At 37.6% G+C, this 25740-nt stretch overlaps 1 protein-coding gene and 1 long non-coding RNA gene across 2 annotated transcripts; both read left to right on the forward strand.

Annotated features, from left to right (window-relative positions):
- The first annotated feature begins 1425 nt into the window (after positions 1-1425).
- Positions 1426-17218, forward strand: ARHGDIA (Rho GDP dissociation inhibitor alpha). The gene is made up of 6 exons (XM_063456210.1): positions 1426-1513; positions 13807-14013; positions 14130-14213; positions 14322-14398; positions 15268-15331; positions 15745-17218. The coding sequence occupies exons 2-6, from the start codon at positions 13824-13826 to the stop codon at positions 15942-15944; spliced, it is 615 nt and encodes a 204-aa protein (XP_063312280.1). The 5' UTR covers positions 1426-1513; positions 13807-13823; the 3' UTR covers positions 15945-17218.
- A 3344-nt stretch (positions 17219-20562) lies between these two features.
- On the forward strand, positions 20563-23765 carry LOC134610447 (uncharacterized). The gene is made up of 2 exons (XR_010090857.1): positions 20563-21674; positions 23549-23765. It is a non-coding gene; the product is annotated as an uncharacterized LOC134610447 (long non-coding RNA).
- The last annotated feature ends 1975 nt before the right edge of the window (positions 23766-25740 follow it).

Here is a 25740-nt window from a genome sequence, read left to right on the forward strand (position 1 = left end):
GTACCACAAATTTTGTATCAAGTGGAAAATGGCCACATTTCCTCACATATCCCAACCTACAAATCACATGATGCTGTTATACTGAATTTACGAGACAGGGATCACTGCTCCATTTGACACACTAGGACACCCATATGAAATTACTGATAAACAAGTTGATCTGTAGATGGACTCTCTAAAGTGGGTCAGTTAAATGGCTGTACTAAAGCACCCTCACACTTGTGGGTTTTTTTTTCCCCCCCATTGTACATCAAAGATATCAGGAATAATTGAAATGCTTTGGCACTAAAACCACTGCTGTTAAGTGTAGTGGTCATGGTGGCAATAGGTTTTGGGTGTCATGTAAAGGTTTGTAAACATATGACAAACTGGCTTCCCAGTTTGCATACCCTCATGCATTTCTGTACTTGTGACAATTTAAGGGGTTTACACAAGATTTAATTTCTGGATCAGTACTTCAGACAGCAGTGGGTGGCAATTATTTTATAGTGCCAACAAATTCCACAGCGCTTTAGTGTGTTTGTCTGAACAGGCAGGAAATAATTGAAAGGCTGTGCCAGTCTCTTGATGCCCTGATTTATATGTGGTTACCCCTTGAGGGTGAAGCACCATAACCACTGCACCAGGCTGTGCCAGTCTCTCATTGTGCCCTGATTTATAAATGGTTACCCCTGGAGGGTGAAGCACCATAACCACTGCACCAGGCTCTGCCAGTCGCTCATGGTGCCTGGATTGTACCCTGATTTATAAATGGTTACCCCTGGAGGGTGAAGCACCATAACCACTGCACCAGGCTGTTTCAGTCTCTCATGGTGCCCGGATTGTGCCCTAATTTATAAATGGTTACCCCTGGAGGGTGAAGCACCATAACCACTGCTCCAGGCTGTGCCAGTCTCTCATTGTGCCCTGATTTATAAATGGTTACCCCTGGAGGGTGAAGCACCATAACCACTGCACCAGGCTGTGCCAGTCTCTCGATGCCCGGATTGTGCCCTGATCTATACATGGTTACCCCTGGAGGGTGAAGCACCATAACCACTGCACCAGGCTGTAATGGTTCTCATACTCGGTTTCCCTTTCAGATGACTAATGGCCGGTGTAATCTCACATTTCCCTCCCCCGGCCGGCACAAGGTTGACTGGCAGCACGGGCCCTCCACCAGTCACTTCCCCCCCCCCCCAGTGCGCGCACCAGTGACGTCACAGCCCGCCGCCATCTTGGTACTCACGGCCGCTGGGGGGGGGGTAATGAGGGTCTCCGGAGAGACACCACCGACGCGTTTAAACCGTGATCTCCCCGCCGTGGCAGCGCTTTTGATAAGCTTGCCTGCCCCTCGAATTTATTTATTTTTGTCGCGCCCCGCTCGTCAGCTTGGGGTGTAGCAAGATGGCGTCCGCGCCGGATGTGGCTCGGCTGCCGGAAGTGGTGGGGAGCGCGCGGCGGGGCGTGGCCGGACCTTCATTCGCCATTCCTGAGGGTGGGAGCAGAGACAGCGGGGACCGAACCGGGACCGGTGAGTGGGGGGCCCGAAAACACCGGGGGGAAGCCGGCTCTCAGGGGCCCCAAAACACCGGGGGGAGGCGGCTCTCAGGGGCCCCGCCCATCATTCTCTGTATAATGTCACACCTGTCATTGTATCTAATAATAATAATAATATATAATAACCCATTATTATAAATCTATTATATTATATCCATCATTAATCACTGAGCTGGAAACCTGCATTATATAATAATAATAATAATATAATAACCCATTATTATAAATCTATTATATTATATCCATCATTAATCACTGAGCTGGAAACCTGCATTATATAATAATAATAATAATATAATAACCCATTATTATAAATCTATTATATTATATCCATCATTAATCACTGAGCTGGAAACCTGTCATTATATAATAATAATAATAATATAATATAATAACCCATTATTATAAATATATTATATTATATCCATCAGTAATCACTGAGCTGGAAACTTGTCATTATATAATAATAATAATATAATAACCCATTATTATAAATATATTATATCCATCATTAATCACTATATATTATATTATAGCCATCATTAATCACTGAGCTGGAAACCTGTCATTATATAATAATCATATATAATAACCCATTATTATAAATCTATTATATTATATCCATCATTAATCACTGAGCTGGAAACCTGGCATTATATAATAATAATAATATAATATAATAACCCATTATTATAAATCTATTATATTATATCCATCATTAATCACTGAGCTGGAAACCTGTCATTATATAATAATCATATATAATAACCCATTATTATAAATATATTATATTATATCCATCATTAATCACTGAGCTGGAAACCTGGCATTATATAATAATAATAATATAATATAATAACCCATTATTATAAATATATTATATTATATCCATCATTAATCACTGAGCTGGAAACCTGTCATTATATAATAATAATATATAATAACCCATTATTATAAATCTATTATATTATATCCATCATTAATCACAGAGCTGGAAACCTGGCATTATATAATAATAATAATATAATATAATAACCCATTATTATAAATATATTATATTATATCCATCATTAATCACTGAGCTGGAAACCTGTCATTATATAATAATAATATATAATAACCCATTATTATAAATATATTATATTATATCCATCATTAATCACTGAGCTGGAAACCTGTCATTATATAATAATAATAATATAATAACCCATTATTATAAATATATTATATTATATCCATCATTAATCACTGAGCTGGAAACCTGTCATTATATAATAATAATATAATAACCCATTATTATAAATATATTATATCCATCATTAATCACTATATATTATATTATATCCATCATTAATCACTGAGCTGGAAACCTGTCATTATATAATAATAAGAATATAATAACCCATTATTATAAATATATTATATTATATCCATCATTAATCACTGAGCTGGAAACCTGTCATTATATAATAATAATAATATAATAACCCATTATTATAAATATATTATATCCATCATTAATCACTATATATTATATTATAGCCATCATTAATCACTGAGCTGGAAACCTGTCATTATATAATAATAAGAATATAATAACCCATTATTATAAATATATTATATTATATCCATCATTAATCACTGAGCTGGAAACCTGTCATTATATAATAATAATAATATAATAACCCATTATTATAAATATATTATATCCATCATTAATCACTATATATTATATTATAGCCATCATTAATCACTGAGCTGGAAACCTGTCATTATATAATAATATAATAACCCATTATTATAAATATATTATATTATATCCATCATTAATCACTGAGCTGGAAACCTGTCATTATATAATAATAATAATAATATAATAACCCATTATTATAAATATATTATATTATATCCATCATTAATCACTGAGCTGGGAGGTGAAACCTGTCATTATATAATAATAATAATATAATCCATTATTATAAATATATTATATTATATCCATCATTAATCACTGAGCTGGAAACCTGTCATTATATAATATTAATATATAATATAATAACCCATCATTATAAATATATTATATCCATCATTAATCACTGAGCTGGAAACCTGTCATTATATAATAATATAATAACCCATTATTATAAATATATTATATTATATCCATCATTAATCACTGAGCTGGAAACCTGTCATTATATAATATTAATATATAATATAATAACCCATCATTATAAATATATTATATCCATCATTAATCACTGAGCTGGAAACCTGTCATTATATAATAATAATATATAATATAATAACCCATCATTATAAATATATTATATTATATCCATCATTAATCACTGAGCTGGGAGTGGAAACCTGTCATTATATAATATAATATAGTAACCCATTATTATAAATATATTATATTATATCCATCATTAATCACTGAGCTGGAAACCTGTCATTATATAATGATAATAATAATAATATAATAACCCATTATTATAAATATATTATATTATATCCATCATTAATCACTGAGCTGGAAACCTGTCATTATATAATAATAATATATAATATAATAACCCATCATTATAAATATATTATATTATATCCATCATTAATCACTGAGCTGGGAGTGGAAACCTGTCATTATATAATAATAATAATAATATAATCCATTATTATAAATATATTATATCCATCATTAATCACTGAGCTGGAAACCTGTCATTATATAATAATCATATATAATAACCCATTATTATAAATCTATTATATTATATCCATCATTAATCACTGAGCTGGAAACCTGCATTATATAATAATAATAATAATAATATAATATAATAACCCATTATTATAAATATATTATATTATATCCATCAGTAATCACTGAGCTGGGAGTGGAAACCTGTCATTATATAATAATAATAATAATATAATCCATTATTATAAATATATTATATTATATCCATCATTAATCACTGAGCTGGAAACCTGTCATTATATAATAATAATATATAATAACCCATTATTATAAATCTATTATATTATATCCATCATTAATCACTGAGCTGGAAACCTGGCATTATATAATAATATAATATAATAACCCATTATTATAAATATATTATATTATATCCATCATTAATCACTGAGCTGGAAACCTGTCATTATATAATAATAATATATAATAACCCATTATTATAAATCTATTATATTATATCCATCATTAATCACTGAGCTGGAAACCTGGCATTATATAATAATAATAATATAATATAATAACCCATTATTATAAATATATTATATTATATCCATCATTAATCACTGAGCTGGAAACCTGTCATTATATAATAATAATATATAATAACCCATTATTATAAATATATTATATTATATCCATCATTAATCACTGAGCTGGAAACCTGTCATTATATAATAATAATAATATAATAACCCATTATTATAAATATATTATATTATATCCATCATTAATCACTGAGCTGGAAACCTGTCATTATATAATAATAATAATATAATAACCCATTATTATAAATATATTATATCCATCATTAATCACTATATATTATATTATATCCATCATTAATCACTGAGCTGGAAACCTGTCATTATATAATAATAATAATATAATAACCCATTATTATAAATATATTATATTATATCCATCATTAATCACTGAGCTGGAAACCTGTCATTATATAATAATAATATATAATAACCCATTGTTATAAATCTATTATATTATATCCATCATTAATCACTGAGCTGGAAACCTGTCATTATATAATAATAATATAATAACCCATTATTATAAATCTATTATATTATATCCATCATTAATCACTGAGCTGGAAACCTGTCATTATATAATAATAATAATATAATATAATAACCCATTATTATAAATCTATTATATTATATCCATCATTAATCACTGAGCTGGAAACTTGTCATTATATAATAATAATAATATAATAACCCATTATTATAAATATATTATATCCATCATTAATCACTATATATTATATTATAGCCATCATTAATCACTGAGCTGGAAACCTGTCATTATATAATAATATAATAACCCATTATTATAAATATATTATATTATATCCATCATTAATCACTGAGCTGGAAACCTGTCATTATATAATAATAATAATATAATAACCCATTATTATAAATATATTATATTATATCCATCATTAATCACTGAGCTGGGAGTGGAAACCTGTCATTATATAATAATAATAATATAATCCATTATTATAAATATATTATATTATATCCATCATTAATCACTGAGCTGGAAACCTGTCATTATATAATAATAGTGATAATATATAATAACCCATTATTATAAATATATTATATCACTCTATTAATCCATCATTAATCACTTAGCTGGGAGTGGAAACCTGTCATTATATAATATAATATAGTAACCCATTATTATAAATATATTATATCCATCATTAATTACTGAGCTGGGAGTGGAAACCTGTCGTATATTATTATTATTTATATAGCGCCATCAGATTCCGTAGCGCTGTATATAATGTTATATCAATCAAATAATCTGTCGTTGTATATATTATCAATATTATATAACTAGATTAATCCCTCATTAATCACCGAGTTGGGAGTGGAAACCTGTCATTGTATATAATATTATATTAACCCATCATTATAAATATTATATAAACATATTAATCCATCAACCACTGAGCTGGGAGTGGAAACCTGTAAAAAAAAAAAATATATATTATATAAATCTAACCGTAAATGTTATATCAGTCTATTAATCTGTCATTTTATATAATATTATATTAATCTGTCACTTTATATAAATATTGATCTATTAGTCTGTCACGTTGTACATTATTACATTAATTTCACTAAATATATTAATCAACCACTGAACTGGGAGAGAAAACCTGTCACTTTATAAAATATTATATTAATCTAATTGTAAATCTATCAATATATTAATCTGTCACTTTATCTTGTATTATTTCAATGTAACTGTAAATATTCTATTAATCTTTTAGTGCAGCACTTGACATATTTGCTTGGAGTCTAGGAGCCAGCTCAAAAAAAAAAATCTTAATTTTCAATGAAAATTCAATTCTTAAAAGGTCACTATATTCACCAGATACACCATAGCTTAATGTATTGGTTCTGGTGTCTCTACCTTGTCCCTTGCAAGCTTTTCAATGTAAACACTGCCTTTAAAAAAAAAAAAAAAGGCAGTGTTTACATTGCTGCCTAGTAACACCTCTTGTGGCAGTCACTGAGACATCTGCTAGAGGTGCTTCCTAGTGTAGTACTCTACAGTGTGCAGCGCCTACATTCAGCATCTCCATGCTCTGAAAACTCCCCACAGAGATCAATTGATTCAGTGCATCTCTATGAGGAGAAGCTGATTAGCACATGTGCAACAGCCTCCCAATGGCTGAGATCATCAAGAGCTGGCGAAACCAGCACTGCATTGGGGGGAAAAAGGGTGAATAAAAACTCCTTTCCCATGCGATCGGGTGTGTGGGGCAGTCACATAAACAGACTCTGAATGGCATGTGCAATGACAGATACTCACACACATTTTCTCACAAACTATTTATAACTTTTATTTTACTTTATGTCCACCAAGCCAACCTACCTTTGGGAGAGCTGGAATGGGTCCTTTCCCTGGGGAGGTAGCTTTTTCTTGCTCTTTTTCCTAGAGCACTATTTAGTGATGCCGGAGACGGAGCGACATCATATCCCCGCATACCTGCAGGGTGCGCAAGGGAGCAGAGCAGGAAGAGTTCAACTCCCTCCCTTGCCGCCCACATTCACCTTGTGCAGGTTGCCTCCATGCTCCCTTGCCGCCCACGTTCACCTTGTGCAGGTTGCCTCCATGCTCCCTTGCCAGGCCGTTTCTGCTGAATGGGTTTAGAAATCCCAGGTGCGACAGAATTCCTAGTCGCCATGGCAACCTGGAGCCTGAGATTGGTGAAGCCCTGCTTTACTGTAAATGTTGTATAAATATATGAATCTGTCACTTTGTATAATACTATATATAAATAATATATTAATCCACCCACCACTCAGCTGGGAGGAGATCTGTCACTTATTATATTAATCAATTAATCTAACTAAATATTATACCAATCTATTAATCTGTCACTTTGTCTAATATTATATTTATTAAACTGTAAATATTATATCAATATATTAATCAGTCACTTTATCTAATATATTTATTGAACTGTAAGTATTATATCAATATATTAATCCGTCACTTTATCTAATAAATTTATTGAACTGTAAATATTATATCAATATATTAATCCGTCACTTTATCTAATATATTTATTGAACTGTAAATATTATATCAATCTATTAATCCGTCACTTTATCTGATATTAATCTACCAATTTGTCACTTTATCCGTGCCTATCAAATATAATATATAAACATTATATCAATCACTAATCTCAGTGTAAATAATGTGTAAATCTATCAATCTGTTAATCCATCAGTTTAATATTATATCAATCTATTAATCCATCACTACAAATGTCATATAAACCTATTAATCCATCTCTGTAAATATTATATAACTCTATTAATCCAACACTTTATCAAATATATCAATCTGTTAATCCATCAGTTTAATATTATGTCAATCTATTAATCCATCACTACAAATGTCATATAAACCTATTAATCCATCTCTGTAAATATTATATAACTCTATTAATCCAACACTTTATCAAATATATCAATCTGTTAATCCATCAGTATACAAATAAGATAAATTGGCGCAAGATTCAAACTGATAGACAAAAAAAAGTATATAATAATAAAATAAAATAAAAGAAGCAGCACCAGCAATGTACCCTGGTAAAATGGTACTAAGTTATACAGAAAAGAGAAAAGTGCTAGTGCGCTAAAAAATATGTATAGAGACACCTCTAAAATATTCAAGTGACTCTCCAAATGTAAATAGTGGTTTTAACAGAGACCCAAAGACAAGTATGTGCACCCAACACACTGACACAAATATACTTATAGCCTGTCAATGTTGGTAGCTGGGTATGGGTGAGTAGATTGCGAGAGCACGTGTACATCGACTGCCCATCTAGGCTGATTTGATTATTAAAAAACAAAGGCTTTGTTCTTCATAGTGTGCGCATCTACTATTCTACCATTACACACAGCCAGGAGTGCTTGTTTGAATTCACTATGGTGTGTTTCATGTCCATGGACGTTGCAATCCTATCCCCGGGTTACTAATCCGTCACTTTATCTAATATATTTATTGAACTGTAAATATTATATCAATCTATTAATCCGTCACTTTATCTGATATTAATCTACCAATTTGTCACTTTATCCGTGCCTATCAAATATAATATATAAACATTATATCAATCACTAATCTCAGTGTAAATCTATCAATCTGTTAATCCATCAGTTTAATATTATATCAATCTATTAATCCATCACTACAAATGTCATATAAACCTGTTAATCCATCTCTGTAAATATTATATAACTCTATTAATCCATCACTTTATCAAATATATCAATCTGTTAATCCATCAGTTTAATATTATATCAATCTATTAATCCATCACTACAAATGTCATATAAACCTATTAATCCATCTCTGTAAACATTATATCAATCTGTTAATCTAACTGTAAATATATAACTCTATTAATCCATCACTCTAAAGATATAAATCTGTTAATCGAACTGTAAACATATAAATCTATTAATGTCAATATTATGTAAATCTGTTAATCTAACTGTAAATATCATATACATCTATTAATCTATCACTATAAACATTGTGTGAATGTATTTATCCATCACTGTAAAGAATGTGTAAATCTATTAATCTGTCACTGTAAAATGTTTTATACATAGATTTAATTAATGTTTACGGTGCTGGATTAATAGATTTATAGACTGTTTACAGTGCTGGATTATTACTTTATGCTATCACTGAAAGCATGAATTATATATATCTATCACTGTAAACGTTGTTACAGATATCTACCACTCTAAACATAATATAAATCTAAGTTTTGTTTTTTAATGTGCATTTCGTAAAGCTGGTGTGTGCTATTTCTGTACAAAACATCATATTGTGTTCAGCTACATCTGCTGAGTACAACTATACTGAGTACACCTATACCCCCAATGTATGCTTTTGGCAAAGCATTGGGAGGCTATTGCTCATGCACAGCAAAACGCCGCACTGTGCCAATCAGCATCTCCTCATAGGGATGCATTGAATCAATCCATTTCTATGAGGAACATTTATCACCTCCATGCAGAGCATTGAGACACTAAACGTCTGACCAAGGAAGCACCTCTAGTGGCTGTCTGAGTGACTGCCATTAGAGGTGTTCTTAGGCTGTGATGTAAACACTGCCTCTTCTCTGATAAGGCAGTGTTTACATTAAAAGCCTGCTGGGACATACTATGAACATCAGAACAACTGCATTAAGCTGTTGTTGTTCTGGTGACTAAAGTGTTCCTTTGACTTGCTGCCATTTCTTTTCTCCAATTAATGTCAAAATGCTGGGTATTTTGTACATGTGATAAAATCCACCAAATTATGCTCAGTGGATGCTAAATGGGCAAATTTGAGACACGGACATTTCAGGTTTTTTTCTTCTTACTTAAAACGTTGAATTTCGACATTGGATCCATGTCCCATTTTGGAGCATTTTAGCAGGTTGCTAATTCAAACTACCGAAACCACAGTTAATGTGCAGATTTTAGCTTCCTGAAGCAATTCGGAAATCAGCAGTAAGCGATGCCGCTGGTGATGGGCAATTTATATGCACTACCTGCTTCAGCACTCAGTGGTCCACTATGTGAATATACATTGTCTACCTCTACAGTACAACTTGTCACTGGAGATTATACACCCAAAATATTAATTCTCTCTCTCTTCCTGTATTTGTGGGAGTGCTCTGGGTCTATACAAAACTCCTATTGCCACCTTTCAGGTCACCAATATACATTACTTACACTATTATGACAACACAAAATAATAAATATATGTGTGCCTTTTCGTGTTAAAATGGAATCAGTCATCTAATGCAGCGGTGCCCAAAATGTAGATCCCCAGATGTTGTAGAACTTCAACTCCCATAATGCTTTGCATGCCTTTAGAATGACACAGCATCATGGAAGCTGTAATTTGGAAACATCTGGGGTTCTACTTTTTGGACACCCCTGATCTAGTGTGTTCGGTAATGTAATACCCACACCCATATTGCTACTGACACTGTGCATAATCTCCAATAAAAATGTTTGTATAATAATGTGTCTGCATGTTTGTATAGTATGATAGATATATAGTGGTAGATTGGATTTATAGTAATCTATATTATCTACCTATCTCTGTAGCCATCAATTTCTATAGTATCTGTTCAGTTTATTGGTGTAAAATAGTAAATAATGCAACCCCAGTTATCTCTGTGGAATCACATAGTATGCTGCTGACAGATTAGGATATTTTGTGGCTTTTCAATACAACCATATCACTAGGGGTTGCCTTACTTCCCCTTTTTTATTAAAACTATCTTCACAAAAGGCACGCTGCCAGTATTGCAACAATAACATGTGCAGTAATGATAAAAGGAAGATTAGAATTTGATCATTTGAATATTGTTTTGACCTTTCTTGTTCTTTGGTTGCATAGACCGTGTCTGTTTGAAAGAAATGAGACTAGCTAAACAATACAAGATATATATATTTATTATTCCTTTAGGGTCACTTACTAAGTTTGAATTTAAAGGATCACTATAGTGTCAGGAAAACAAAGCGGTTTTCCTGATACTATAGTGCCCTGAGGGTGCCCCCATCCTCAGGGTCCCCCTCTCGTGGCGCTTCAGCCACTTACCTTAATCCAGCGCCGGGCTCCCTTGGCGCTGTTGACCTCTCCTCCCCCGCTGACGTCAGCGGAGCCGCATGCACGGCAAGTGCCGCGTGCGCATTCAAAGTGTCCACAGTTAGAAACGTGGAAGCTCCTCTAGCCGCTGTCAATGAGACAGCCACTAGAGGCTGGATTAACCCATAGGTAAACATAGCAGTTTCTCTGAAACTGCTATGTTTACAGCAAAAAGGGTTAAATCTAGCTGGACCTGGCACCCAGACCACTTCATTAAGCTGTGCCTATAGTGGTCCTTTAATGGGGGAAATAGTGTAAAATGTACCTTCTATTCTAGCTTCAAGGCCAAGTTCTCCCTGCAGCCTGATCGTCCTCTCTTGGCAATTCACTTAATATATTTGGATGTCAGGGAGGATGGACTGGGGGGTGAGGGGGGAGACTGCCATTGGAAGTCTTATGTGTTTGCTGATGACAGATGATCAGTATGCAGACAATTAACATTACTCACCCAGAAATCTTGTTCCAGGCTGACTGGCTAAAGATGCCCAAATGTTACACCTCCGGCAGCGGAAGGGTTAAACTTTATATGTGCAGTGTTTCATAGCAATTTGAAGTGGTCATAGTGCTTGGAGTACCCCTTTAAGTATCCAGTCTATGACTAGAATTGAAGTGGAGAATTTTGCACATTTAGTTTATACTTGGGGACTGTTCAGTTTGCAGCCATTGCAATATATATTACAAGAATGGAAGTTGATAACGCATCTGGGTACTGGCATGGGTGTAAAATGTATATTTGCCAACCGGCCATTGACGAGTGAAAGTTCAAGCAATGGTAAGTGTCCCGGGTACCATCCACTGCCTGTGTGGATTCTTCATGCTGTTTAAAAGCGGTATATATGCGGGCACATGCATGGGATGGAAATTACAAGCATTTGTGGACTTGTACATCATTCCTGTGCCTTCAAAGCAACATGAGTGTCAATGCTACCCTAACTGCAGAAGTAGGTAGGGTCTTGTTGGCACTCCAGTGATATTAATTTATAGAATTGTGTTTATTGTCTGTCTTGTCTGTTTTTTGTGTTTTTTTTTTAACTTGAAAATATGCTCAGTTAAATGAGAGAATCTTTGCAGTTTTTATAAGTGCTCACAAATTTTCTTATTTTTAGGCCCGTTTTAGGAACCAAAACCATTACATGCTGCTGCACTTCCGCTTTAGCAATATCAATTTTGTCCAGGCTTTATAGCCATTTATTGGCCGAGCGCCTCACCTAACCTCCTCGGCCTATGAGAAAACCTTAATGGAGAAATTATCGGACTTTGTATGCACAGTAATTGTTTTAATGGATGGCACCATGGTTGTGCACTGAACTGTATATGCCAGAAAGCACTGTTGGCAGCTGGGCAGAGGTTCAGGGGATATGCCATTCAGAACAAGAGTATTCCGCCATGTCCTGGACTCATAGAAACTGTATCCTAGGGACATGTAACAGAGACATGTACTTCACACACCTATGGTAGAAAATCACTTGACAGTTGACAGTCTTTTTTATTTATTTATTTTAAATTCCTTATATTATAAGAATAAACATAATATGGTGCATCCTTTAGATCACATCTCACAAAGTACAAAAAGAAAGAAGGGGAGAAATGGCCATTGTAAGTAATATAACTAATTGGCTATGTGTGAATGAATTGATAAGTTATGGTCGTTTCTATAATAGTGTGCATATAATATTTTCCAAAAAAGAAAGAATGGGAACTCTGAGAACGGACAAAAGCTAAGAGTAAACTCAATAGCTTACCCTTCGGTACATCCCCGTTAAGGTCTCAAAATAGTTTTTGCTCACTTGCCGTTACAGAGAGAACATATCTGATAACTGGTCCCAACCGTACGGGCAGTCCAGATCTGAAATGCCATCAAGTTCCCTCTGCACAAGAGATACAACAACCCCAGACGATCGTTTCGGCCTTCTTTTGGGCTTCATCAGTGAGGTGTAGCTGATACCCCTCTAGGCACAGTGAGCACAGGGTCCACGTCTGGATTACCCTTTTAACTTGGGGTGCGCCAAGTTAAGGCATTACAGCAAAAAAGAGAGAATAGTTTCCCCCTAACATTTTTATGAAAATGTAAACTTTATGACATCCAAGTTTTTCTGAAATTACATCACCATTCATCCTGATTGAGCTTAAAAGCCTGTATTTTTAGATAAGCCCACATTAGAGCTTCACATACACATGATCATTTTAACTGGTTGATTGCTCATAGGGCTTTCTTAATAAACTGCAAAATGGGAACTAGTGTGCCTGCCTGTTGCTAAAACTTAATGTGGTCTGTTTATCCTTAGCTTGCCCACAGAGAAACATGGCTGAACACGAACCCACTGCAGAACAGCTGGCACAGATTGCTGCAGAGAATGAAGAGGAAGAACATTCTGTGAACTACAGACCTCCAGCACAGAAATCCATCCAGGAGATCCAGCAGCTTGATGAGCATGATGAGAGTCTGCGAAAATACAAGGAAGCACTCCTGGGGTCTTTGCCCAGCGCTGTGGGTAAGAATGCTGTACCTTGCCATGGGGAACCTTGTGCTCTGCATTTGTTGTTCTCCGCGGTCTAGTGGGCATAGAGCTGCAAATGTTTGAGTAGAATTTTCGATTTTGTCTTTTAGATGCAAATGCTCCCAATGTGGTTGTAACCAAACTGACCTTGGTTTGTGCAAGTGCCCCCCATCCTTTGGAGTTGGATCTGACAGGTAAGATTTTGGAATTATTCATCAGTTTGCCTCCAGGACAAAAGGTGAAAGTAAATTGAGTAGCTAATGCTGATGTAGGATGTGTATAAGACCTGTCTCTGCTTTTAGGTGATCTGGAGAAGTTTAAGAAGGAGTCCTTTTGTCTCAAAGAAGGTGTGGAGTACAGGATTAAAATCAGCTTTAAGGTGAGAAACCTACTGTAACCAGAGTACCCTCAACCATTAAAAGTAAAGCACATACGGGGATAGGTTTACCTGATTGGATAATAATATTCGATAGTTACAAACTGTAAACAGTTGTGTTAAAAGTTCACTCATACAGTTATCATCCAAGCATTGCTATCTCTACGTATTTACTTACCCAGTTACAGTTTGCAAGAGGAAATTAAGCCCTTGTGAATTAAATTAGTCAAATATCTGTTATATCTGATTTCCCCTCTGCCTGTGGCGTTCAGTGTTAATCATTTAGCTGTGTTTGGTAGGAGGCAGACTATACGTGCGATTCCATAAGTATGAGCTCTTATTAAGGTATTAGATGAGTTTTTTAATACATGTTATGCAAGTTATCCATCACATTAAGATAGAATAAAGTTGAAATTCAGAGTTGTCGCAATTCGGTTTATAATACCACCGTATTCCACAGTGTTGTACAATAGATTTTAAAAAATCAACAATAATTATTCGAACAAAACATGTTTGTCATAGGGCAAAGTGTCTGAAGAACTTACAATCTAAAACTAGCAGAAAAAGCCTTCTGAAGAACTTAATCGTAATATTTCTAAATTTACTTATGGCATACACTATGTACAGTTTTTGGTTATAAAATGCAGTAAAAGCAATTATGTGTCACTGATTCCTGCATCTTGGAGAGATGGTGGTCATGCTTTCCTTGACTAACAAAGACCAACTGTGATTTAATCAGAAATGGTAACTACTTTAATATTTATTTAAGATGAGACCGTACCCCAACATTTAACAGTTGAATTTCTTCTCTGTAAGAAAGAATTAAAAGGTTCCTGTGGTTTGTTAAAGCTTGGTTTTGGCTTACTTTGCAGGTAAACAAGGAAATTGTATCTGGCTTGAGATACCAACAGACCACATGTAGAAAAGGTGTGAAATGTAAGTATACTTTTCCAAGCTGAAATTACTGTAAACGTCAGACACTTGGGTGTGAAATATGATTTCTGGAGAGTAGGGGTAGCCATCAGCAGTTACAGTAGCTCAATGAGGTATTCAATAAAATGAAAATTGCCAGGAATTGAAAGAGAATTTTTGGAGAAAAAAAAGCTGATTTTGAAAAATTCTCCAAATTGGTTCTGTTTTGAGTTTGACTATTATGGCATTACATTTAAATTCATTTTATTCCAAGCAGTTCTCCCTTTAGTGAATAGTTCTTCAAGTGTCTTGTTTATAGGGCGCGATGATTCCAGTTGAGCTTTTTTAATAAAGTAATCGCAGGATAACGCGAAGACCAAGATGAGTTTTAGTTAGCTGCTTTGTCCTGGTCTCCTGATTTGTTCCTTCTTTTACAGTGGACAAGACAACTTACATGGTTGGCAGCTATGGTCCTCGTTTGGAGGAGTACGAATTCCTCACTCCCATAGAGGAGGCTCCAAAAGGCCTGTTGGCCAGAGCTTGTTATAACATGAAGTCTCTTTTCACCGATGATGACAAAACCAACCACCTTTCCTGGGAATGGAATCTGAACATCAGCAAAGATTGGAAGAACTAATCTGCACCCATAGGTGGATCCAATGGGGCCATGATTTGCCCTACTCCTTCCACTCTCTAAGAAGTGCTGCCGGATCATGTTTCACCTCAGTATCATGTGATGTCTGCCCACCCTTCCCCTGTACTTCCCCTTTCCCCAAAAATTGCCAAGTGGGATCGATTTTTTTGCCTTCTGTGGGTGCTGTCTGACTCCTCTGCTCTGCCTTTCCGTGTTGGGTTACTATTGCAGCATGTCTGGGAAGAGGGAGTTGTGTGATTGACCCCTCAGCCCAGTCCTGGGCCCAAGTTCACCAGTTAATTTTCTTTGCACCAGGGATTGGAAAGTATCCGTCACAGGGACAACACAAATTTTTACTCTCCCTCCTCCCATCTGTCCAATCTTGTGAACATTGCCCAGTCTGCCACTCATCTTGCAACGTGTGTGTTGTGCTTCTATTTTTTTATTTAATTTGTAGCCATGTTGCCTTAATGATTGTGCATCCGTTGTAGGAGGGGTGGCGTCTTAATAATTCTCCTCAGTGTGCCTCGCTTTAAATATCTGCCCCTTTGTACAGGAGGCTCCTCCCGCATTGGTTTGGAGCCACCTGCATATTCTAAGCTGCTCTTAATCCATATATTGTGGAGACAACGAGGTGGCACAGCACTGAACAGTGTAAATTCTGAAGGTCTAAAATTTCACTCCCAATGTGGATTATGTAGGACCAAAACTAAAGGTAAAACGTTTTTAGTGTCTGCCCCAATCCAATGCCCTTTCCGGGCACCAAGGCGCTGGGACTGCCACTTTTTATGGTATGTGCTTTATAATTTTCTGTGCCAGTAAATAAAGCCTCATCGATATTGACTTGTCTGTCTGTGGTTTCGCCCTGCACAGTGTCCTGTCTGTAAGGGACTTTCATAGACACTAATTGTTACAGGTAAGCGCCACACTAATGCTAGTACTGACATATGAATGTGGGTCTGTAGCTCAGACAGGCTGCCTTACATCCAGGGATAATGTCGTGACAGTGCCCTGATCCTGGATAGTTCTATTTATTGCCTTTCCTCTGCTGTTTTTATTAATCATTCCACTTTGGGGACTCCAGAGGGACTCTGTCATCACAGACTGGAGAGTATTGGGGGGAGGGGTGGTTGTTTCCCTGCTCCTTTCCCATGGACAAAGAGCGTTTTGTGTTTTACTTTTTGTTTTGTCTGTATTTTCCTCCCAAGCCAGATTCGCATGGTTGCAAATGTCATCTGCTTTGATTTTTATGAAAAATTAAAAGTATTCCAACTGGCTGTGCAATGTTTCCTGACTATCCTTTTGTGTCCTCTCTGTTCCTTTCCTTCCCGGTGTATACTGCCATTCCCTTCCAGTTTGGATAATATTACAACATGACATACTTTGGCCCTCCTCCATAGCGTTCATCATCTAGCAAATGTGCCTGGAAGCAGGTAAAATCCACACCTGAGTGTCAGCTAGGCATTTGCCTTATAGTAGCCAGCAGATGTTGCTGTAGAGCTGTGGTTCAAATTGTAACCTATCTTGTCCAGACAGGTTTTGAATTACACCTTTGATAAGATAAGCCACAACATGTATAGGAGCCTTTTATGTACTAGATCCTTCCTTAATCGGCACCCTCTTGGCCCATTCTTGTAATGTAATATATAACAAAATATATTCTGCATAAGGCCTACATGGGCTCTTCCCAGTGTTAAAGCAATTTCAACTGCATTCAGGTAGGCAGAGTCACTGCGGAATGCAATGTATTGAGGGCAGTTATGTGAGGTTGGATAAAAAGGATCTGACTTTCTCAGCCACTTCCTGGCTCTGGTGCAAAGAACCACTTTACTATAAGGTGCACCGTATATTGCAGACATGTTGGAATTGTCAAACCCACCGAGGAAGCCTGTTTCCTTACTGATTGCATGTGGTTATGGGTCCTGGGCCTGTATCCTTGGATTTACTTCATTAGCCCCCCTTTGTGTCCCCCGTCCTAGCCTGCAGTGGTTCCCATGTGCTGTAATAATACGACTTTGTGTGATGTTCATGTACTACCCAACGAATCCTTTAAGGAGCTGACATTTAGCTGTTGGAACCTGCCATCTGCTTTCCCTGAAACCCCTGTACTTCTTAAAAGCATTCCGCATGATTGGCATGGTCTGGATAGGGTGCAAGGCAAAGCCAGAAATTTTACAGAAAATGCAGCACTTTTAAGCAGATTTCTTTTTATGTTTCGTATAGCATAATTTTTTTTTAAAGACAAATTGGTCAGTTCAAGCCTGGAGATGCTTATCCTAATTAAAACTACAACAGGAAACTTGCAGCTCCGTGTAAAAGGCATGTGTCATGCGTGGGTTTATACTTTTTTTTACTGCTGTTGATTTCGGGGTTTCCATTCAGAGCAGTAGTGGTATAGTGAGGTGCGCAGGAATCACTAAATGTGCAAACGGACGACGATTAAGATGAAGTCAGTTTGTTGTTTGAAATGGCCTGAATTGCATTCCTTTTTCACAGCCTTGGCACTCAATGCAGTGTTTAATAGGTTTTACAAACTCTTGTAGAATGAGAGATCTCTGATCAAATGCTTCCAGCAAAGATCAAGAAAATTGAAATACTGTACTCTGATTCTTATAAATTGCTATCAGCCACTTACAGAAGTAAAGCTGGTATATATTACCCTGATCTACAGGATTGTCTCTTTTACTTAAATCCTAGGAGCAGGTGACGTGGTCTAGTCTTAGAGCCTGTTTATAAATGACCTTAGATTTTGATATTCCTTATTATGCCAATGAAAATCCCCAGTACTGATATAACGCAGTGTATGTACCAGACGTGACAGCAGAGGATCCTATTCCTGGCAATCCCCAGGGCAGTTTTATTTGTTTAAGGGGAGAGATCGTGTCAACATGATACCTGGAAATGTCCCAAATCGGTTACAAGGACAGATCACACTGACCCCGAAATCAGCAGAGAGCGTTAAGCAATATTGTCTTTCTTTGGGCAGCTGCAGGAGGCTGTGGATGAGAATGATAGCAATGACTAGTGAAAGGCATCAGTCATTTGACCTAAGAGAGAAGAGCTTGTGGGCTGGTCAGTTTCTAGTTAGCCCAGGAGATATACAGCAGATGTGCTTTTGGCTCAGCCCTACCAGAGACACATTTGGCTGAGAATCATGGGAGTTGGGATTTAACAGCTGGAGTGTAGGAAGTGAGCTCTATGTTAATATATTTCTAAATCTTCCAATTAAGAAAATGTTAAAACCACGCAAGTTACATGTAACATTTTGCAGTTCTAGCAATTGTATTTATACTTGGTACTATAGAATGTGCCTGCCTCTATTCTGACTGTGGTGACGTGTCCAGCTCCTTGGTACAATAACTACAAAGATAGGTACCAGAAATCGATGTGAGCTGCCCCGTCCAAAGCACTATGCTGCCGTTTACCACAGACTTGATCTTTACTAATCTTAATATTTTCTGGGTCTATATACATTTGCTGAGTATTTTCCGCAGTGCAGTGTATGTACATGAGGAACCCCCTGAGTGTATGCAATCAAGAGTTAGTGCGTGTCCATCAATCCTGGCATCAAGTGTCAGGGATTTCAAAAAGGCCCTCTGGGATAGATTCAGGCCTTTATATTGACAAGGTTATTCACTGACTCCATAGTTGGGAATTCAAAGTGATTTTCAAATTTAAGGCCAAATTAGCTCAGCTGAAAATATTCTCCAAGTGAGCGATATTTTCAGTTTGGCTAGGCTATTTTACAGGGCTATTCACTAACATGAGAATTCAAAGTGAATTTCCAAATTTAAGGCCAGAGTAACTGAAGCATAAACGTAAGTGTAAGCACTTTCCTAAGAAAACCTTAAAATAGGTGATCTATATATATATCTCATGAACTAAAAACACCTACATATGCACTATTTCAATTGGTGAAAAACACTCTCATAGATAATCAACCGCATATAAATCCCAGTGCGTGTTAGTTCAAATAACTGTTAAAATGCTGGAGTCAAAAAGTCTTTGGGTAACATTCTCTTAGGGTTAATCTTGCCTCACAGCTAGGGTCTTATGGAACACTGTGTAACACAGTAGTTTTGTTCCTTAAAAAGATATAAAAGAGGACCTCATAGCGTAACAATTTATTTATTGAAAACAGACATGAGAACAAGACTCCCTCTCCTCCAAAGGGAACCCTTACATCAGCGTGTGGTGGTACGCGTTGCCAAGATACCACAATCTAGCATTGGTGTATGTGAGATATAGAAGCTTTTACCGCCTGTCGTCCTGCTTGTACAGACTCCCGCTCGATCTCAGTGTTGATAAACCAAATATTGTTGCCGGGAGAGAGCTGGAAATGGGGACCGGTGCTTTAAAATCACAAATCTTTCACCACTCGTAAAGCAAATGCCGCTCACACGTCAACGCGTTTCGCCCGTAACACCAGGCTTTTTCAAGATAGTGCAGCGGCCACTAAGAGCGATGCTTTATACGCTCACATCTGTTTAACTCTTAAAGTGCCATATGCCCTACATCCTTCCATGAAGAAGGCTCCCCTTGTAGTACAAATCAATTTGGGGTTTTAAAACATACAAATATACATGGAACTAATAAAGAAACTATTTTATAGAACATCCTTGGAGTGTGGGATTGAAAAGGTTAACATTCATTGCAGAGGGGGATAACTAATTAAGAGGCTAACCTATCAGGAAATGCCCTGGATCTATACGTTGAAAACGTTGACTCCTTTTGGTATGAATGTTGAATTTGAATTAGTCAATATTCTAGCAAATAGTTCATTAATAGTTCCATTTATGGGGTCCTTTACACTTCAGGTGAATATATGCACATACATTTTCTACATTTTTTATTTTAATTTTATCTTCCTTGGAACATACACATATTGTGTATAAGATTAAGAATGAAGAATCGTAGTTCAAGATGTGGGATATCATGTATGTGCATTCCTACACTTTTATATGTCCTTTATTTGTTAATGGGAAATATCTACGAGTTTTTATATTTGTATTTTTTGTCTTAACATGCTTATGAAACATGTTTTTATATGTTTCTAGTTTCTAGTTACATTAAGCTGTAGTGGTTCTGGTGACTACAGTGTCGCTAAGAATTGTATTTTTGGCATTGAAAAATTTGGCTCCCAACTTTTTTTAGCTGGCTTCTAGATTCCAAACAAATTTGTCAAGCCCTGGGGTAAGTGATGTTTCAGGAGGGCTAAAGATGGCTTCTGTAGTGTAGAGTAAGTGTAAGCTAGGAGATGCTCTGAATAATGTATTCAATTATTTATACATAAAATGATACCTAAAGAAGATGTATTACATGTAATCACTTTAATTTCAGTAAACACACAGATAACTGTATGAGTCCTTCCTACCCATGTGTTCAGCGCATGTACAGCCCCAACTGGCTTCTTGCCAAGGCTAAGTGTCAGCTCTTTGCTAACATACTGATTTTTTGTAGGAGCTTTGCAAGTGACATAGCAGCCTCGTTCCCTCATTCTTCTTCTGTCCCACTTTCATACATACCAATGGAAACTAGGGAAATGCCTTTCCTTGATAAATGAAGGAAATCCAGAGGAAATAAAGTACTTCTGCCCAACTGACCTACATGGAATCGTTTTCTAGGCGTCTTATCGATGGGGACCTTAAATAGTTAGTCTCTTTAGAAATGTAAAAGCTTTCATGTAAGTTAAACAAGGCTATCTACTAAAGATATAATTCTTGGCAAGTCAACGTGAATTCCAAATTTAGCCAATCTTTCTTTTATTGAGGCATATGGTTATGGTGGTACAGAATAAAGAGAGGGAGACTTGCAGGGGTTACACAGGTTAGGGACATCATAGCAAATTACAATATCTTCTAGACTTATCAGCCGCATTTTAAGTGTATATAACAAGCTTAAAACATTAGTTTGTGAAAACAGGAGTAATATATGTCTTATTTCTCGAGTTTAAATACATGCTAGGAATCATAGGATCCGATTGGCTACATGCTAGAGTATTATAGTCAGACATTCGGTGGTACATGGGTAGACAATATGATGGTCAAGCTATTTACGGTTGTTATCAACTGAAGCTTAAGACACAGGCAGTATGGACGGATTAGCAGTATAAGTATGCATATAACTAATAATCATATGTAAGCTCATGTTGCTTATGGCGATATATGCAGGACTCACGGTGAGTTAGGTAAGACTTGCTAGGTTTATGCCAGGTATGGACTGAGGCTTAAGACATAGTAGTAGCATTAGCAGTATGGACAGTGGAGGCAGGAGCTGTGTAAGATGTACATTGCATGGCTTATGTGTCAACTAGGTAGTAAAACATCAACCCTGTTAGACTTGGCAAAAATAGGCTGTGTTTGATACACCCATGGAGCAACAGCATCAATGATTTAGACATTTGAATAAGGCTCATTACTATCAGGTTAATAGCATGGGTGAAAGATTGGAGGATAGAGTTGGAGTTGTTAACAGGAATATAACTGCAAGATTAGTGAAATGAGAGCGCATCAGGGTGATAGTGAAGGGTGCGGAGACAGCCAGCAATAAACATATAGAGCATGCTTTGCCCTAGCCAATGCTATCCCTGCCCGCTGAGCCCATAGGTTTTGAGCAGTTACGTTTTTGAGGCCCAAGTCCCAGCCTTGCTAAGTTATATGGCTATTGCCAGGGGGTCCATTGCTGTCCGAGTCTGCAGTCGTCTTGGTCCGCAGGGTGTTGCGCTGTATCTCGGGGTGAGTGCCGCTTGCTGCTTAGCCGGGTGGTAGAACAGTTCCATGCATCTGATCATCCCGGTGTTGTGGCAACTCTGCGTCCGGGGCCGCCGTTCTTCGGCCTGAGGCCTTAGTGGGGGCTCGTGTGCGTTCGCCATTGGTCCCATCAACAGGACCGTGGGCCCCGGGTTCCATCGGGGACCGGCTTTCCCCCGGGGGGTATGGCGCGCTCTGGCGGGGTACCTCCCGGTGAGCTCCCAGCACAGAAGAAGGGTGAGCGGTCTCTTCCGCCGGGCCGTCCACGTGGGTGGTGCTTTGTGCCGGGATATCAGCGCCATACCTCTGGAGTGTCTCCTTATTCGGGCGTTGCTGTAAGGTACGGGTCGCTTGGTGCGTGTTGCCGTCGGGTAGACGGTGTCTGGATACTGCCATGGGCTCTGCGGCACGGTTCCCGCGCGCCCGGCCATCTTTGGTTTGGGCCCGATGGTCCGGCGGAGACTCCGGGTGTGGCTCTGGGGCATGGACCGGGATCACCCCCCCGGTCCAGAGGGGGGGGGGGAACCGGGGCCGGGTCCGCCGTGATCCATGCTCGTGTCAGGCTCCGTTGGGCAGGATAGTGGAGTGGCGGCCGTCCACTCCACTCACTGCCAGGTAGGCCCTCCGTCTGGTACAGCAGGTGCCTCTCCTCCGAGGGACTAGAACTCAAGGAGCAAGCCTCTCCCCAGCTCCGGTAGCCTGTGTGCATTGAGGGTCGCGGATGGTGATCGTTTATTCCCCCAAGAAATTCTATTCATATGTTTATCGGGTCATATTGTGCGGGAGCCGGTCTGTCTTGTGACCGCTCAGCTCGGCAGCCCGCCCCCGCCCCCCCTGAATTCCAAATTTAGGGTCAAGGTAGCGGACTGGGAGAATTTTTCCATTTTTACCTCAAATTTGATATTTACTTTAAATTCGTTTTGAATTCCTGACACTTCTTACTGCAATAAATAATGATAGTGTTAAACGGTGCAGAGTATGTCGCAGACTATAATTGTGTATTATTGATTTGTTTTATGTCATTGTAGATTGCTACTTCATCTCTTTTGTTGTAATAATAAAACAATTGAAACCACACACGTTTTCTTCCTGTATTGATGGCCATTTAAACTGTGATGTAATGAAACTGCAGGGACATTTCAGCATTGCTCAAATAATGCTTGACATGTAAAATTCTCAAATATTTCCATTAATAGTTCTGCCTAGCAGTATGTATGATCAGTCAATTTCTCATGTTGACAGCATTTGAATGCTACATATGGGTGGACAGCAGTATTCAAGTCTCTCCCAACAGCACATTGACAGCTGAGGTGAGTACTCTTTGCTCCATTTTAGAACCCTGGCTATTGTTGGATTAAATTGTGCTAAAGCATCTCCTTTGCTTCTGCTGATGAGGACACAAGCAGGGCACATGCATGGTTGGAAAGAAAATGCTAAGAATTAGCCTCATTTCTGCTTTACAGGGTCACTGTGCTATGCTGGTTACAGTATCATACAGGTTTTCCTGGTTCTTCTAGTAGTTAATCAGTGCGTTATGGGTACTGACCTGTAAAGATCCACTATTGGGTAACAGAGAATGGTTTGTTCCTGATAACTCACTGATGCTCTGCCTGACAATGAACAGATAGTAGAGAAACCGGATCTCAGTCCTGAGATAACTATCTCTAACTTTGCCAAATCCTTCCTTAACTATTCTGTGCAGACAGCAGCCCTGGGTGCCACCCTAACAGTTGTTTGACGTGTCCTAATTCTCATAGTGAATCAGTACACACCTAGCTGTACAAACAGCACATCCCAGAGAAGTAGGGAAACACGCAGCATCAGCCACTGCAACCTTAAACCTCGAGTCACCTATTATTGCAGACTGCTGTAAAATGACACGGTATCTACCAGGGCATACTGCTGGCAAACACGTTCACTGTATGTCACAGTACACCGTGCCAGACACACTGCATGTTGTGGGAAGAGTTACACTGTATCTGTCACTGCATGCTGTGAGATGAGTTACACTGTATCTGTCACGGCATGCTGTGATGTGTTACGCTGTATCTGTCACTGCATGCTGTGATGTGTTACACTGTATCTGTCACTGCATGCTGTGAGATGAGTTACACTGTATCTGTCACTGCATGCTGTGAGATGAGTTACACTGTATCTGTCACTGCATGCTGTGAGATGAGTTACACTGTATCTGTCACTGCATGCTGTGAGATGAGTTACACTGTATCTGTCACTGCATGCTGTGAGATGAGTTACACTGTATCTGTCACTGCATGCTGTGAGATGAGTTACACTGTATCTGTCACTGCATGCTGTGATGTGTTACACTGTATCTGTCACTGCATGCTGTGAGATGAGTTACACTGTATCTGTTACTGCATGCTGTGAGATGAGTTACACTGTATCTGTCACTGCATGCTGTGAGATGAGTTACACTGTATCTGTCACTGCATGCTGTGAGATGAGTTACACTGTATCTGTCACTGCATGCTGTGAGATGAGTTACACTGTACCTGTCACTGCATGCTGTGAGATGAGTTACACTGTATCTGTCACTGCATGCTGTGATGTGTTACACTGTATCTGTCACTGCATGCTGTGGGAAGAGTTACACTGTATCTGTCACTGCATGCTGTGATTTGTTACACTGTATCTGTCACTGCATGCTGTGAGATGAGTTATACTGTATCTGTCACTGCATGCTGTGGGAAGAGTTACACTGTATCTGTCACTGCATGCTGTGAGATGAGTTACACTGTATCTGTCACTGCATGATGTGAGATGAGTTACACTGTATCTGTCACTGCATGCTGTGAGATGAGTTACACTGTATCTGTCGCATGCTGTGATGAGTTATACTGTATATGTCACTGCATGCTGTGAGATGAGTTACACTGTATCTGTCACTGCATGCTGTGAGATGAGTTACACTGTATCTGTCACTGCATGCTGTGGGAAGAGTTACACTGTATCTGTCACTGCATGCTGTGAGATGAGTTACACTGTATCTGTCACTGCATGCTGTGAGATGAGTTACACTGTATCTGTCA

The sequence above is a fragment of the Pelobates fuscus genome, chromosome 5 (assembly GCF_036172605.1).
Source record: "Pelobates fuscus isolate aPelFus1 chromosome 5, aPelFus1.pri, whole genome shotgun sequence".
NCBI classification, from domain to species: domain Eukaryota; kingdom Metazoa; phylum Chordata; class Amphibia; order Anura; family Pelobatidae; genus Pelobates; species Pelobates fuscus.